At 31.8% G+C, this 17,265-nt stretch overlaps 1 protein-coding gene across 3 annotated transcripts in view; it reads right to left on the bottom strand.

Annotated features, from left to right (window-relative positions):
* The window catches only part of LOC125844290 (DNA ligase 1), a 34,399-nt gene extending 17,134 nt beyond the window's left edge, over window positions 1–17,265 (bottom strand). Inside the window, exon 1 of one of the 3 annotated variants that reach the window (XM_049523572.1) lies at window positions 17,183–17,265. In XM_049523572.1, coding sequence (XP_049379529.1) covers window positions 17,183–17,259 — 77 coding nt within the window. In that variant the 5' untranslated portion in view covers window positions 17,260–17,265. Of the gene's footprint in view, window positions 1–10,217; window positions 10,235–13,529; window positions 13,577–17,182 lie in introns of those variants that run through there. The other 2 variants (XM_049523573.1, XM_049523574.1) reach the window with 2 other exon arrangements.

Raw genomic sequence — 17,265 nt, 5'->3', positions numbered from 1 at the left:
TTCATCCTCAACCTTCAAACCCGCTGCTACATCAATAAGGTTTTTTATCTTATCTAGCATTTTTGTTTAGTGTCGTTGCCTCTCGATGAGTTGGGCTCTCTGATCCATCTGGAATCTTGATTTACCTCTTGAGACATTATCAATTGTTGTCAGAACAGTCTTCATCATACAATAAAATAGACATTATCAATTGTTGTCAGAACAGTCTTCATCATACAATAAAATAGACATTTAACAAAGGGTGTTGTGGCAATCCTAATGCATCCCCATCAGTGGCAGTCACTGGCCACTGGCACCTTTTAATATTATTGTATAGAAATAAAATACACAAGTATGATGCTGATGTACTTAAGATTACACCAATCTTGAGGCTATGTATCAAAGCATTTTTGCATATTAAAAAGAAGCGAGGAATGCTTTGAGAGTAATTAGCAATGCAGCATATGTAGAATACACAAAGTCTCATTTTTTAAAACAAAAAGGAAAGGAATTTAATTCATATAAATAAAATGTTAGACATGTATTTGTAATACATAATTTTGGATTATGTTGTAAGAAACATTGTTTACTAATATAAAAAAATTGAGTAGTTTAATTTAAGGTCTAAAATGTTGGATACTATTATTGGAAAAGGAAGAGAACATTTTCGTGCTGGAAGACATGTGTGTTGGTATATGGAATACTTTCTTCGTTTTTTCGCATTTCGCTTTTTGAGAGTCAAATTATATGAATTCTGATTAATATTTTGTATCCTATAAAATAGGAGAAGGATTACAACTTACAAAAATTCCATGTTGATTCTCAGTTATGAAGGATGTTTATCGATAAGATTGGCTTTTTGGAGAGAAGGAAGATATGTTTTCACTGAACTAGACAATTACAAAACCGTATTTCAATGGTATGCCATTACTAGTTGAAAAAAGATTAGCTTTATACCTAGGACGGAGCTGACACTATTGTAATTTGAAACACAAAGGTTAACGATGTCCCCATCATGCAGTTAGTTATGAAATCACTACGTATTATTGATCATGTATCGCTCCATATTGAAGTAGGTGAATTTGTATAAATCAAGGGTAACCAACTAGAAAAAACAAATAACCAACTCAACAACTTTCTAGGATCGAGACTATGTACACTACATAAGTACATGCGCAAGTGAGATGTTGGTCGGTCCTAGAAACCATGAGGAATTAACGATCGGATGTACTAAAGGCAGATCTTTTGCTCTATAAAAATCGGGGGATAACACAATTTTTCTTGGAGAAGAGTTATTTGTATTCACCTCTACTACTTTACCATAATCACTAATAATAGTACGATACTTATGTTTCTAAAAGAAATTAGGAGCCAAGAGTAGCTTGGACTAATTCACCTTTCCTGGAAGTTCACTGGGCTTTAGACATACTTTTTTTTTTAATTTCCTCAAGTCCCATCTATCTAAATCTTGTTGGACAAAGTTACACAATACCTACTAATTAGTGGCGAATTCATGATTTTCACTAAAGTGTGTTTTGTTGCAAACCTCTAATCTTGTGTTCAGGTGATTCAATGCATATATATAATTTTCTGTATATATACATTATAATCTTTTGCAGAATGGATTTGTATGAACACCCTCCATTCCCTAGATGCGCCCCTGCTACTAGTGATAAATAGTAGATACCGGATGGAATAATCAGATAAGTTGGTCTACACAACGCCCTTAAAATAACTATTCAAGATTGAAAATGGTACAATATTTGATAGTAAATAATCAAATTAAAAAAAGATCAAAACAGTTTAAGGCCAAGATCTTAATGAATTCTATTATTTTGCATCTTTTTGCTTCTGAGGCAATTTCAAATTTAAGCAATCTTTGAGGTCATGCTTCGAAACAAAATTCTTGCATTGACGTGCACTTTTCTGAACCAGAATTGAGGATATTGTAGCGCGCTTGCAATTTACTAGTGAATAAGAAAATAAAATTTGATGAAAGACAATTTTAAAATCTTTTCATTTGTAATAAGTATATCCTATTATTTTGTTGGGCCAAATAAAGAAAAAGTGAGAAACAACATAATTATGAGGTTTGCACAAATAATTCCCATAATTTATCAATCTGAATAGTGAATTCTCTTGATACCACCAATAATGTTCACATCAAACCACAAAATTAAAATTATAGCAATTATAAAAATTTACTAGAAATCCTCAAGCAAGATCCGAAATTAGTGGTTTGATCCAAATTACAAAAAATTATTATAAAAAATTCTGAAACTACCATGATTTACCACTCGAAACAAATTTAAAAAAGTGTTTATTTATTTGGAGGGCACAACAAATCAACAAAGACGAATTGAAACTAAGGATTAACAAGTTTCTAAGCTGACAAAACTTTCAAAAAGAATGTATGTTATATCAAATTAAGGTGAATTCACACATCAAAGTGAGAGTAGAAAATGAATAGTTTTATAAGACGTAATGCAAGTTTACATGATGCATGCGTTTTTTTGCTCTATAAGACATAGTCCAAGAGTCAAATTTGTGAGGTTTGATGAGACAAACAAGGTATTGTGTGTCAAGAAATCGGCTGTGACTAATATAATATTGACACTTTTTATATCGTGATGGAATAAATCTTAACGAGGACGTTGAGTCTTTATCTGACGTTCATGACGAAGAGTGGGTTGAAGAGAAAGATTGACAGATTTCCTAGGTTGGCAAACTTTTAAGAAGTGTGCATTAAACGTCTTAGGTAAATCTCACATCAAAATAAAAGAAGAAAGTAAATTGCTTTATAAGATACAACACAAATTCAAATGATTAGCAAGCTTTTCATCTCTGTAATAATATAACCTGAAAAAATATGCACGAGATTTATCGATCAAAACGAACAATACCTTTCATCACCATCATAGCACTAACTTCACAACAACTTTTTTTAATGCCCAAATCTGAATTGTCACTATTGAAGGCATTTCTACTTATAAAAACACAAACAAAAACAAAAAAGTGAAGAGAATATTCTATAGTTTGAAAAAATGAAAAGAAAAAAGAAAACCTTTTGTTTTCTTCATATAAGTAAAAGGAATAAATGATTGATTAAGAGGGTATCCAAATTGGGTTCCCTTGTCATGAAGAAATTAAAGAAAGTGTCACATAAACTTTAAACACATTAATTAGTACTTCGTTTCAAAATAAATATCATCTTAATAAAAATCACATCTATTAATAAATTAATAAATATAATATGCAGTTTATTAAACCACATTTATTTGATAAATGTTTATTAAAAATTAAAAAGATGAAATATAAATTGAAAAAATATTAATTTTTATTCTAGATTCCTAAAATAATATTTATTTTGGATATTTTTTATATAACAAAACACTTATTTTGAGATGAAGTAATATTATTAATTAGTTATTAATAGATTATTTAAACCACTACTGTCTGAGTCAGCTACTTGTTACTGGAGTGGACAGGAATATTATTGTGTATTGTCAGTTTCTATTCTTTATTTATTATATACATTTGTTTATATACCAACAATCTTATATCATATTGAACTACCAATTCTTGATTAAGGGCATCTCTAAGTCCATCATTTATTTTACTCTCCAAATATAGAGTTCTCTATTTTTTCAGACAATCAACTCTAACCCAATTCTCTACTCTACTCTTTAAAAAAGAATCTTTCTCTCTCCTCAATATTATAATATTATTTCTATTTCATTTTTATTTTCTTATTTCATAATATAAATCATTTTTTTTTTTGCAAATAATCACTCTATAATCTTTATATAATACAAAGTTTTATTTTTGTCAAATTATTCATTTAATATAAAATTATATTTTAATCTAAATTTCTAAATAACATAAATTGCAATAAATATTATATATATACATATTAACAAACAATCCAAATGAAAGTGAAATCATCGTTGTTATATAATTACATCATAAATATTGTATCATCATAAAATTTATTTTAAATTTTACATAAATACTCAACTTTCATACTCTCATAAATGTTCTATCAATGTATTAGGGAGTTCAAAATAAGCAATTTTGTGTCCTTATTTTTTTAGGTGTAGCTAAAAATTATTTAAATTAACAATTTCATCTTGTATCCAATTAGTTTGTGTACTAATTTACTTCCCCTATTCCATTTTGAACTATTGCATCAAATATTTCATGCTCATAAAAAAGTGTAGTTTATAATTTATCGATATAACATAAAAGTAGATTGTTTGAATTATCGTGTAAGTTTTGTCCATACTTCATAATGAAAAATAATAATAATTTAAATTACATATTTAAAATGACAAAAAAAAATTAAAAATTAAATTAGATCTTTTTTAATTCGGGATAGAAGTAGTATACTTATCAATAATATGTTTTAGATGTTATATTACTTAGAAAATAATTACAAAATAATAGAGAATTAATTAATAATCTTATATAGTATAAATAATATTAAAATACTTTAAATTGCATATTTGAACTGACAATTTTTTTAAAAATAAAAAATATCAATTTGGGTGAAAGTAGTAACTTGTTAATAATATATTTTTAGATGTTATATTACATTAGAAAATAATAACAAATGATAAAGACTTAATTAGTAATATAATAGAAATAATATTAAAATAATCAAAAAGTAAAATAGAGAGAGTGTTTGGAGAGCCCATTCTCTATTTTACTCTCCAAATATAGAGAATAAAGAGAGCAAAATAGAGATTGGTTGGAGATGGTCGTTAAATTAAAATTTTAGCACCTTCTCACAATTTCAGGAATCACAATCCGCCCTAACTCCTTCAAAATTGCATCAAACGCCTTAACTGCAAACATGAACGACACTCTCTGCCCATCCCTCCAATATACAACCTTTTTTGGATCAAAATTCACAGCTTTTTTCTTTATTTCCACAATGCTCTCATCTGGACTAATCATTTTCCATTTCTTCACCACACACTCCTCACTTTTCGACTCATTAACCAAATGGGTGTCCTCAATTGGCTTCAAAATTGAATCTTGATTCCATTTCTTCACCACCACCTCCTCACTTTTTGACTCATCGACCAAATGGGTGTCCTTAATTGGCTTCAAAACTGAATCTTGATTAACAACATGGATTTTACTTGAAGTGCCAACATCTGGGGTTTTGCTTTTTTGGGTGAGGAGGTTGTTTCTTTTTGGAATTTGCCATAAGGACAGCAAATGCAGAGCAAGGAGGAGCAAGAGTAGAATCAGACATGGTTCTTGAATTAAGGTTTACAGAGAAGAAAAGAGGTTTGAAAGGGAACTATTTCTTCTTGGAGAAGAAAAGAAAAATTGAAGAAGGTTTAAGGGAGAAATTGTAAAGAAGAGTGAAACTATACGAGTTCAAACACAACATTCAATTGGGAAGTGGAAAGGAAATAAGAGAGAAGTGGCGGGAAAAGATGTTGAAAAATGAAAACCGACTACTACTACTAAAACCACTCTTAGAAAATAAAAAAAAATAAAAAAAATAAATTACTAACTTACCTAACTAACCTACTACTACTATATATAAGATAAAGAAAAACTTTTGTTTGTAAATTGTTCTCTCACATTTTCATCTGCAAAGAATATTTGAATGTGTTAAGCTCCTCAAACATCCATTCATCCATCATATGCTGCAAGTATTAAGCTCCTCAAACATTCATTTAGGGGTGTTCATGGTTTGGATAAAAACCGATCCAAACCAAAAAACCAAACCAAACCGATTAAATGAACCGATTTAATTTAGGTTTTGGTTTGGTTTGGTTTTAGATTGTTAAGAACCGATAGTATTTGGTTTGGTTATGGTTTTGCTCAAAAAAACCCGAAGAAATAACCGAACCGAATCAACAAGTTATATACATAAATTTTATTATTATACATACATAATATATTGTATTCATAAATAATTTTAAAGATTTTATATATGTTTCATCAAAATTTATTTATAATTTACTTATGAAAGAAAAAATGTCCAAGGTGAGAACATTTTTCTTATTGGTTTCATGTATATGAGTGTCTATGGAAATTCTTTGTGGGACTGAAAATGTCATTGACTCTTTCTTCTATGCCAAAATAGTGAATTTTGAAGTTTTATTCAGTAAATTCAATGATCGAAAGTTCTGTAATGCCAGTCATTCTAACTATTTTTCGTTTGAATGGATTGTTGTCACTTTTTTCACGTTTTGAATGAATTGTTTCTTTTATTTTTATGTATGGTTAATAACTGAATAACCGAACCAAACCAAAATCGAAAACAACCAAACCGATAAATGTATATTATATTTGGTTTGGTTTGGTTTTGATAATTTTAAAACCGATTAAGTTGGTTTGGTTTTGATTTTGACCAATAACCGACCCAAACCAACCCGTGAACACCCCTACATTCATTTAATCATATGTTGCAAGTATGTATCTTCTCTTGACTTTTAATTTCAAAATTATATCTTTCTTCTGTTTTTCCATCTCTATTTTACAATCTGGTGGTTCTGTGATAGTTTCTTGACCATATTTTTTCTTCTAGTTTCTATCTCTATTTTTACTAACTAGATTTCTATTTCTTCCTAGGTTCTGACCAATTAAAATTTAGCAGCAATGCTAATTCAGTGACGGTCCTCTAACCTTCATCAACATTGATATCAACCTTCATTCATCACTGTAAGTTTCTTGACCATATCTTTTCTTTTGGTTTTCTATCTCTATTTTTACAATCGGTTCTTGATAATCTTCTCTTGCTTTTTAACTCCAAAATTATATCTTTTCTTCTGATTTCTTATCTCTATCTTTACAATATGCTGGTTCTTGATAGTTTCTTGACCATAAATTTGAGTTTGATATAAGTTTTGGGTTGCAATGTGTTGGCTAATATTTAGCATTACAATGTTAGAAAAACAAAAAAAATGTAGCCTGAAATGGAAGGCATTCTTGTACTTTTTAGTAGTTGATGATGTTTAGAAATAGTAATAGTGTAGTAATTAGAGCCGTCAATATGTGTTAGGCCCGTTATGCCGGCCTGGCCTAACCCGGGATTTGATAGGGTTGGACTACAATTTTTAGAGCTCATTTAAGAAAGAGCTTTTTTGCCCGACCTGAATAAGTCTGCCGATTTGTGGGGTTTGAGAAATATGGATAGGGCCGGCCCGTGGGCCAAATAAAATTAATTAAAAAATAAAATAGAGTATTAAAAATAACAAAAGTCTAAACTCAAAATCAGTTTAAAGTTTGAAATATTACAATTTAAATACAAATTATGTTTATAAAATACATATTACGTAAAATAAAAATTCTCTAAAATTTCTAGGAATCACTACATAGGCCGTAGCGTATGGAATATTGTCATAGTTTTTTGTGTTTTATTATGATCATTGGAAAACAATTCGGTTTATATTTTTAGTTTGTCATTTATGCTTTTACTTGAAACCAAACTTAATAAATATTATAATGATAATTTAATTTGTGGTTTGATTAACAAGTAGTAACACTAACACCATGTAATATTATCTTGTCGATATTATGATAATATTTTTAAATTATGATTTAATTAAAAAAATTATAAAAAATATATTTTTACGTAAAGAGGGCTAGCTCGGCAAGCCCGTAGCCCACATACTTGTGGGCTGAGTCGACCATTTTCTAGCCCACACCAAAAATGGGCTAGCCCGACCTGACCCATCAAACTTCAAAGCTTGTATGGGCTAACCCAAATGGGGTGGGCCAGCCCATATTGACAGCTCTAGTAATAATAGTGTCTGCAAAATTGTAATGTTTTTTACTATATTGTCTGAAATGTTTAGCATATATATAGCCTTTATGGGGAGCCTTATTCCACGTTTAAAGTTTAAGCTTTTGCAGCATCATACTTTGTTTTGTTATTTTTTTGTTTTTTCGGCAACAAAATGTGAACTATTACCATACCAACAATAAAAAAAAATACACTTAAGATCATCTATAATCTAGTTACCAACAACCCGGCACAAGATTAGTAGACCTCAATCAACAAACTAATTACCAATTCTCTCAATTAACTCTATACATTTACTCCTAAATCGTGCATTCTGAATATTTAGTACTCTCTCCCTGATGATATGTTTTTAGTTGCTCGATGATAAATCTACTATTCATTTTTTCCTTCATGAATATCACCTGATTTTGAGTCAGCAATGTGTAGTAAATTACAGCTTCATACGAAGCAACAACCACTTCTTTTCTCCCTCTGTTCCAATGCTTATGCTTGATCAATTAAAGCATGTCCTTGCCCCTTTAGGTGGAAAGCTTATTCCCAACTATTGTTGTACCTACATCCATATCTCTTTACTCCTTGGGCATTGACAAAATAAATGTTCATCATCTTTCAGTGATGCACTATTACATAGACTGCAATCAATATCTCCTATCCCGAAATCCATCTTTTGTATTCTGTCTTTTGTTAGTAGTCTACCCAAAACAACAAGCCAATCGATAAATCAATGTTTAGGTGTTGTGATTTTATTCCATATCAGATTAGCTACCTCAAATTTCGGTACACTGCCTATTAGCCTTTCATATCCCAATGACGTTGAATACTCTGCAGTACTTGTCAAAGAATAGTGATCATTGTTATACCATGTTCTCATCTTCAACTTTGTTTTATGAAAAGTTTTCCAGTACCAACTGCAGTTCCCAAGTGGTTTACTTGTCCAAAAATCACACTCATCTTTCATATATAATTCATCCACCCATTTTACCCACAAAAAGTCTTTTTTCTCCATTAGTAACCAAATTTGTATTTTAATACTGTACATTGATATTAAAAGGTGTCTTATGATTGTTTGTTCTGGCAGCAATTGACTATGTCGCAAGAAGTGAACCAAGATTTTCATATGGCTCAGAGAGCCCAGCTCAACAAGAGACAACAACATTATACGAAAATACTTAATAAGATTAGAAACCTTATTGATGTTGCAACGGGATTGAAGATGAAAACAATCTGGTGCAAGCACTCAAGGATGACTTCTTAGGCATTTTGAAAAGGGATGATCCGGTAAGAATTCCAGCCCATATTAAATTGAAGGATAACTAGCGAAAATATAATCAACTACTGCAATAGCTGCAAGGACTCATTGAGACGGCAACTCAGTTGCACATTAATCATATTTGGGACTATGCTTCCCTGATGACTCTAATTGATGATGTCAATCTAATCTGTCAAGGTAAACCAACAACCTTGGTTGCTGATAAAGTACATTGGAGGAAGACCCGTTTTGGAGAGGGGAGCAGAATTAAAGAAAGTGATTCCTAAACTTATTGCCAAGTGAAAAGTTTCTACTTCAATACGTCAACTATGGGTAGCAAGCAATTTATTAAGAACAAAGCACTGAAAAAGGAGCCAAATTCATAACGATTAATCAAGAACAGAAGTCTTCTCAATTGTTGAATCTCTAGCACAATCTTAATACAACATGATACGTCTATTCATTTACTAGCCTTAAATTCATCTTTATTTCGGACCATTCATGATTTTTGTTGAATGAATTTTAAGAACAATGACGACAAGAGATGGCTCTTTCTTTATTCTGCTGTCAATTCTAAGTAGTAAATTGCAACAAAATGTTTATGTTAGATTCTTAGTAGGTGTTTGTCCACGCGATACCATATCAGGATACGGTATCGTGAGATGGAATCAACGTTTGGACATGCGATTTTACACTGATTTCATCTCATGATTCCATATCATTAGATGTGATTCCATATTCTCCAAAAACCATGATATGGAATTATATGGGAATTCCATATCATGATTTGAGATACTTTAATACAAAAATTGATCCACGAATTTATATTTTGGTAAAACAACCCCACATTTATATCTACTAACCATTTATTTCATATGTAAATAAAATTTATAATCACATCATTACTTTTTAAAATTTAGTATTCTCACTGACATAAAATTTATTATTCTCAGTAATCACAATCCGCCCTGGCTCCTTTGAAATTGCATCAAATGCCTTATATGCAAACATGAACGGCACTCTCTGACCATCCCCCTAATATACAACCCTTTTTGGATCAAAATTCGCAGTTTTTTTCTTTATTTCCACAATGATCTCATCTGGACTAATCATTTTCCATTTCTTAACTATACACTCCTCACTTTTCGACTCATTAACCAAATGGGTGTCCTCAATTGACTTCAAAATTGAATCTTGATTACGTTTCTTCACCACCACCTCCTCACTTTTCGACTCATTGACCAAATGGGTATCCTTAATTGGCTTCAAAACTAAATCTTGATTAACAACAAGGTTTTACTTGAAGTTTCAACATCTAGGGTTTTACGTTTAAAGGAAAAATTAAGCTCCTTAAACATTCATTTAATCATATGCTGCAAGTATGATCTTCACTTGCTTTTTAATTTCAAAATTCTATCTTTTGTTTTGTTTTTCCATCTCTATTTTACAATCAGGTGGTTCTACAATAGTTTCGTGACCATATCTTTTCTTTTGGTTTCTATCTCTATTTTTACTAACTGGATTTCTATTTCTTCCTAGGTTCTGACCAATTAAAAATTAGCAGTAGTGCTGATTTAGTGACGACCCTCTAACCTTCATCAACATTGATATCAACCTTCATTCATCACATTAAGTTTCTTGACCATATCTTTTCTTTTGGTGTTCTATCTCTATTTTCACAATCAGTTCTTGATAATCTTCTCTTGCTTTTAACTCCAAAATTCTATCTTTTCTTTTGGTTTCTTATCTCTATCTTTACAATATGCTGGTTCTTGATAGTTTCTTGACCATAAATCTTAGTTTGATATAAGTTTTGTGTTGCAATGTGTTAGCTAAAATTTAGCATTACAATGTTAGAAAAAGAAAAAAAATGTAGCCTGAAATGGAAGGCATTCTTGTACTTTTTAGTAGTTGATGATGCTTAGAAATAGTAGTAGTGTAGTAATAGTGTATGAAAATTGTAATGTTTTTTACTATATTGTCTGAAATGTTTAGCATATATATAGCCTTTATGGGGTAGCCTTATTCCACGTTTAAAGTTTAAGCTTTTGCAGCATCATACTTTGTTTTGTATTTATTTTTTTTGGCAACAAAATGTGAACTATAACCATACCAACAATCAAAAAAATACATCTAAGAGTATTTATAATCTAGTTACCGTCAACCTGTCACAAGATTAGTAGACCTCAATCAACAAACTAATTACAAATTCTCTCAATTAACTTTATACATTTACTCCAAAATCGTGCATTCTGAATATTTAGTACTCTATCCCTGATTATATTTTTTATCTACTTGATGATAAACCCACTATTCGTTTTATCCTTAAATGATATCACCTGGTTTCGAGTCAGCCATATGTAGTAAATTACCGCTTCATACAAAGCAACAACCACTGCTTTTCTTCCTCTGTTCCAATGCTTATGCTGGATCAATTGGAGCATATCCTTGACCCTTTTATGTGGTAAGCTTATTCCCAACAATTGTTGTACCTTCATCCATATCTCTTTACTCCTTGGGCATTGACAAAATAATTGCTCATCATCTTCTAGTGATGTACTATTACATAGACTGTAATCAATATCTCCTGTCCCGAAACCCATCTTTTATATTATGTCTTTTTCAGTAGTCTACCCAAAACAACAAGCAAATTGATAAATCGATGTTTACGTACTGTGATTCTATTTCATATCAGATTAGCTGCCTCCAATTCAGTACACTGCCTATTAGCCTTTCATATCCCAAGGACGCTAAATACATTTCATTACTTGTCAAAGAATAATGATCATTGTTATACCATGTTCTTATCTTCAACTTCATTTTATACAAAGTTTTCCAGTACCTGCTATGATCCCTAAGTGATTTACTTGTCCAAAAATCGCACTTATCTTTCATATATAATTCATTCACCCATTTTACCCACGAAATGTCTTTTTTCTCCATTAGTAACCAAATTTGTATTTTAGTATTGTACACTAATATTAAAATGTGTCTTATGATTGTTTGTTCTGGCAGCAATTGACTATGTCACAGGAAGTGAACCAAGATTTTCATATGGCTCAGAGAGCCCAGCTCAACGAGAGACAACAACACTACACGAAAATACTTAATAAGATTAGAAACCTTATTGATGTTGCAGCAAGATTGAAGATGAAAACAATCTGGTGCAAGCACTTAAGGATGACCTCTTGGGCATTTTGAAAGGGGGTGATCCGGTAAGAATTCCAGTCTGTATTAAGTTGAAGGATAACTAGCGGAAATATAATCAACTACTGCAATAGCTGCAAGGACTCGTTGAGACGGCAACTCAGTTGCACATTAATCATGCTCGAGACTATGCTCCCTTGATGGCTCTAATTGAGGATGTCAAGTCAATCTGTCAAGGTGAACCAGCAACCCTGGTTGCTGATCAAGTACGTTGGAGGGAGAACCATTTTGGGGAGGGGGTAGAATTGAAGAAAGTGATTCCTAAACTTACTGCCAAGTGAAAAGTTTCAAATTCAATACGTCAACTATGAGTGGCAAGCAATTTCTTAAGAACAAAGCACTGAAAAGGGAGCCAAGCTGTCAATTTATATCGATTAATCAAGAAGTGAAGTCTTTTCAATTGATAAATCTCTAGCACAATCTTAATACAACATGATACGTCTATTCATTTACTAGCCTTAAATTCATCTCTGTTTCTAACCATTCATGGTTTTAGTTAACTGAATTTTAAGAACAAAGAAGACAAGGGATGGCTCTTTCTTTGTTCTGTTGTCAATTCTAAGTAAATTGCAACAAAGTGTTTATGTTAGAATCTTAGTAGGCATTTGGCCATGCGATACCATATCACGATACGGTATCGTGAGATGGAATCAGCGTTTGGACATGCGATTTTACGCTGATTCCATCTCATGATTCCATATCATGAGATGTGATTCCATATTCTCCAAAAACCATGATATGGAATTATATGAGAATTCCATATCATGATTTGAGATATTTTAATACAACAATTGATCTACGAGTTTATATTTTGTTAAAACAACCGCACATTTCTATCTACTAACCATTTATTTCATATGTAGATAAAATTTATAATCACATCATTACTTTTTAAAATTTATTATTCTCACCGACAAAAAATTACTATTCTCAGAAATTACAATCCGCCCTGACTCCTTCAAAATTGCATCAGACACCTTAACTACAAACATGAACGACACTCTCTGACCATCCCCCCAATATACAACCTTTTTTAGATCAAAATTCACAGCTTTTTGCTTTATTTCCACAATGCTCTCATCTAGACTAATCATTTTCCATTTCTTCAGCACACTATCCTCATTTTTTGACTCATTAACCAAATGGGTGTCCTCAATTGACTTCAAAATTAAATCTTGATTCTGTTTCTTCATCACCACGTCCTTACTTTTCGACTCATTGACCAAATGGGTATCCTTAATTGGCATCAAAACTGAATCTTGATTAACAACAAGGGTTTTACTTGAAGTTTCAACATCTAGGGTTTTGTGTTTGTTGGCTGAGGAGGTTGTTTTCTTCTTGGAATTTGCCATAAGGACCGCAAACGCAGAGCGAGGAGAAGAATCAGACATGATTCTTGTATTAGGGTTTACAGAGAAGAAAAAAGGTTTGAGAGGGAACTATTTCTTCATGGAGAAGAAAGAAAAATTGAAGAAGGTTTAAGGGAGAAATTGTAAAGAAGAGTGAAACTATACGATTTCAAACACAACATTTAATTACGAAGTGGAAAGGAAATAGCAGAGCAGTGGCGGGAAAGGATGTTGAAAAATGAAAACTGACTACTACTACTACTAAAACTACTCTTAGAAAATAAAATAAATAAATAATATTACTAACTAACCTACTACTACTATATAAGATAAAGAAAAACTTCTGTTTGTAAATTGTTCTCTCACATTTTCATTTGGAAAGAATACTTGACTGTGTTAAGCTCCTCAAGCATTCATTCATCCATCATATGCTGCAAGTATTAAGCTCATCAAACATTGATTCAAGCATATGTTGCAAGTATGTATCTTCTCTTGCTTTTTAATTCTAAAATTTTATCTTTTCTTTTGTTTTTCCATCTCTATTTTACAATCTGGTGGTTCTGTAATAGTTTATTGACCATATCTTTTCTTCTGGTTTCTATCTCTATTCTTACTAACTGGATTTCTATTTCTTGATAGGTTCTGACCAATTAAAATTTAGCAGCAGTGCTAATTTAGTGACGGTCCTCTAACCTTCATCAACATTGATATCAACCTTCATTCATCACAGTAAGTTTCTTGACCATATCTTTACTTTTGGTTTTCTATCTCTATTTTTACAATCGGTTCTTGATAATCTTCTCTTGCTTTTTAACTCCAAAATTCTTTCCTTTCTTTTGGTTTCTTATTTGTATCTTTACAATATGTTGGTTCTTGATAGTTTCTTGACCATAAATCCAAGTTTGATATAAGTTTTGTGTTGCAATGTGTTAGCTAAAATTTAGCATTACAATGTTAGAAAAACAAAAAAGATGTAGCCTGAAATGGAAGGCATTCTTGTACTTTTTAGTACTTGATGATATTTACAAATAGTAGTAGTGTAGTAATAGTGTCTGAAAATTGTAATGTTTTTTAATATATTGTCTGAAATGTTTAGCATATATATAGCCTTTATGGGGTTGCCTTATGCCACGTTTAAAGTTTAAGTTGTTGCAGCATCATACTTTATTTTGTATTTTATTTTTTTGGCATCAAAATGCGAACTATAACCATACCAACAATCAAAAAATACACCTAAGAGCATCTATAATCTAGTTACCAACAACCTGCCACAAGATTAGTAGAGCTCAGTCAACAAACTAATTATCAATTCTCTCAATTAACTCTATACATTTACTCCAAAATCGTGCATTTTGAATATTTAGTGCTCTCTCCCTGATGATATGTTTTATCAGCTCGATGATAATTCTGGTATTCATTTTTTCCTTCATGAATATTACCTGGTTTTGAGTAAGCCATGTGTAGTAAATTACAGCTTCATACAAAGCAGCAACCACTTCTTTTCTCCCTCTGTTCCAATGCTTATGCTTGATCAATTGGAGCATATCCTTGACCCTTTTAGGTGGTAAGCTTATTCCCAACCATTATTGTACCTTTATCCATATCTCTTTACTCCATGGGCATTTGCAAAATAACTACTCATCATTTTCCAGTGATGCACTATTACATAGACTGCAATCAATATCTCATGTCCCGAAACCCATCTTTTGTATTATATCTTTTGTCAGTAGTCTACCTAAAACAACAAGCCAATTAATAAATCGATGTTTAGGTACTGTGATTTTATTTCATATCAGATTAGCTACCTCCAATTCAGTACACTGCCTATTAGTCTTTCATATCCCAAGGACGCTGAATACTCTCATTTACTTGTCAAAGAATAGTGATCATTGTTATACCATGATCTCATCTTCAACTTCATTTTATGCAAAGTTTTCTAGTACCAGCTGCAGTCCCAAGGTGGTTTACTTGTCCTAAAATCACACTCATCTTTCATATATAATTCATTCACCCATTTTACCCACAAAATGTCTTTTTTTCCATTAGTAACCAAATTTGTATTTTAGTATTGTACATTGATATTAAAAGGTGTCTTATGATTGTTTGTTCTGGCAGCAATTGACTATGTCGCAGGAAGTGAACCAAGATTTTCAGATAGCTCAGAGAGCCCAGCTCAACGAGAGATAACAACACTACACGAAAATACTTAATAAGATTAGAAACCTTATTATGTTACAGCGGGATTGGGGATTGAAGATGGAAAGGATCTGGTGCAAGCACTCAAGGATGACCTCTTGGGCATTTTGAAAGGGGGTGATCTGGGAAGAATTCTAGCTCGTATTAAGCGAAAGGATAACCAATAGAAATTTAATCAACTACTGCAAGGACTCATTGAGATGGCAACTCAGTTGCATATTAATCATGCCCGGTACTATGCTCCCATGATGGCTCTAATTAAGGATGTCAAGTCAATCTATCAAGGTTAACCAACAACCCTGGTTGATGATCAAGTACGTTGGAGGGAGAACCGTTTTGGAGAGGGGGGCAAAATTGAAGAAAGTGATTCCTAAACTTACTGCCAAGTGAAAAGTTTCAAATTCAATACGTCAACTATGGGTGGCAAGCAATTTCTTAAGAACAAAGAACTAAAAAGGGAGCCAAGTTGCCAATTCATATCGATTAATCAAGAACCGAAGTCTTCTCAATTGTTAAATCTCTAGAACAGTCTTAATACAACATAATACGTCTATTCATTTACTAGCCTTAAATTCATCTCTGTTTCTGACCATTCGTGATTTTAGTTGACTGAATTTTAAGAAAAATGAAGACAAAAGATGGCACTTTCTTTGTTATGCTGTCAATTCTAAGTAGTAAATTGCAACAAGTACTTATGTTAGATTCTTAGTAGGCGTTTGGCCATGCAATACCATATCACCATATGGTATCGTGAGATGGAATCAACGTTTGAAAATGTGATTTTACGCTGATTTCATCTCATGATTTCATATCATGAGATGTGATTTCATATTCTTCTAAAATCATGATATGGAATTATATGAAATTTCATATCATGATTTGCGATATTTTAATACAATAATTGATCCACGAGTTTATATTTTGTGAAAACAACCTCATATTTATATCTACGAACCATTTATTTCATATGTAAATAAAATTTATAATCACATCATTACTTTTTAAAATTTATTATTTTCACCGACATAAAATTTATTATTTTCAGTAATCACAATCCTCTCTGACTCCTTCGACGTTGCATCAAACACCTTAACTACAAACATGAACGACACTCTCTGACCATCCCCCAATACAACCTTTTTTGGATCAAAATTCACAGGTCTTTTCTTTATTTCCACAATGCTCTCATCTGGACTAATCATTTTCCGTTTCTTCACTATACACTCCTCACTTTTCAACTCATTAACCAAATAGGTGTCTTCAATTGGCTTCAAAATTGAATCTTGATTCCGTTTCTTCACCACCACCTCTTCACTTTTTGACTCATCGACCAAATGGGTGTCCTTAATTGGCTTCAAAACTGAATCTTGATTAACAACATGAATTTTACTTGAAGTTTCAACATCTGGGGTTTTGTGTTTCTTGGGTGAGGATGTTGTTTTCTTCGTGGAATTTTCCATAAGGACAACAAACGCAGAGCGAGGAGGAGCAGGAGGAGAATCGGACATGGTTCT

Source organism: Solanum stenotomum, chromosome 11 (assembly GCF_019186545.1).
Source record: "Solanum stenotomum isolate F172 chromosome 11, ASM1918654v1, whole genome shotgun sequence".
Taxonomy (NCBI): domain Eukaryota; kingdom Viridiplantae; phylum Streptophyta; class Magnoliopsida; order Solanales; family Solanaceae; genus Solanum; species Solanum stenotomum.
Note: the sequence above shows the minus strand (reverse complement) of the source record. Positions and strands in the feature narration are given on the sequence as shown.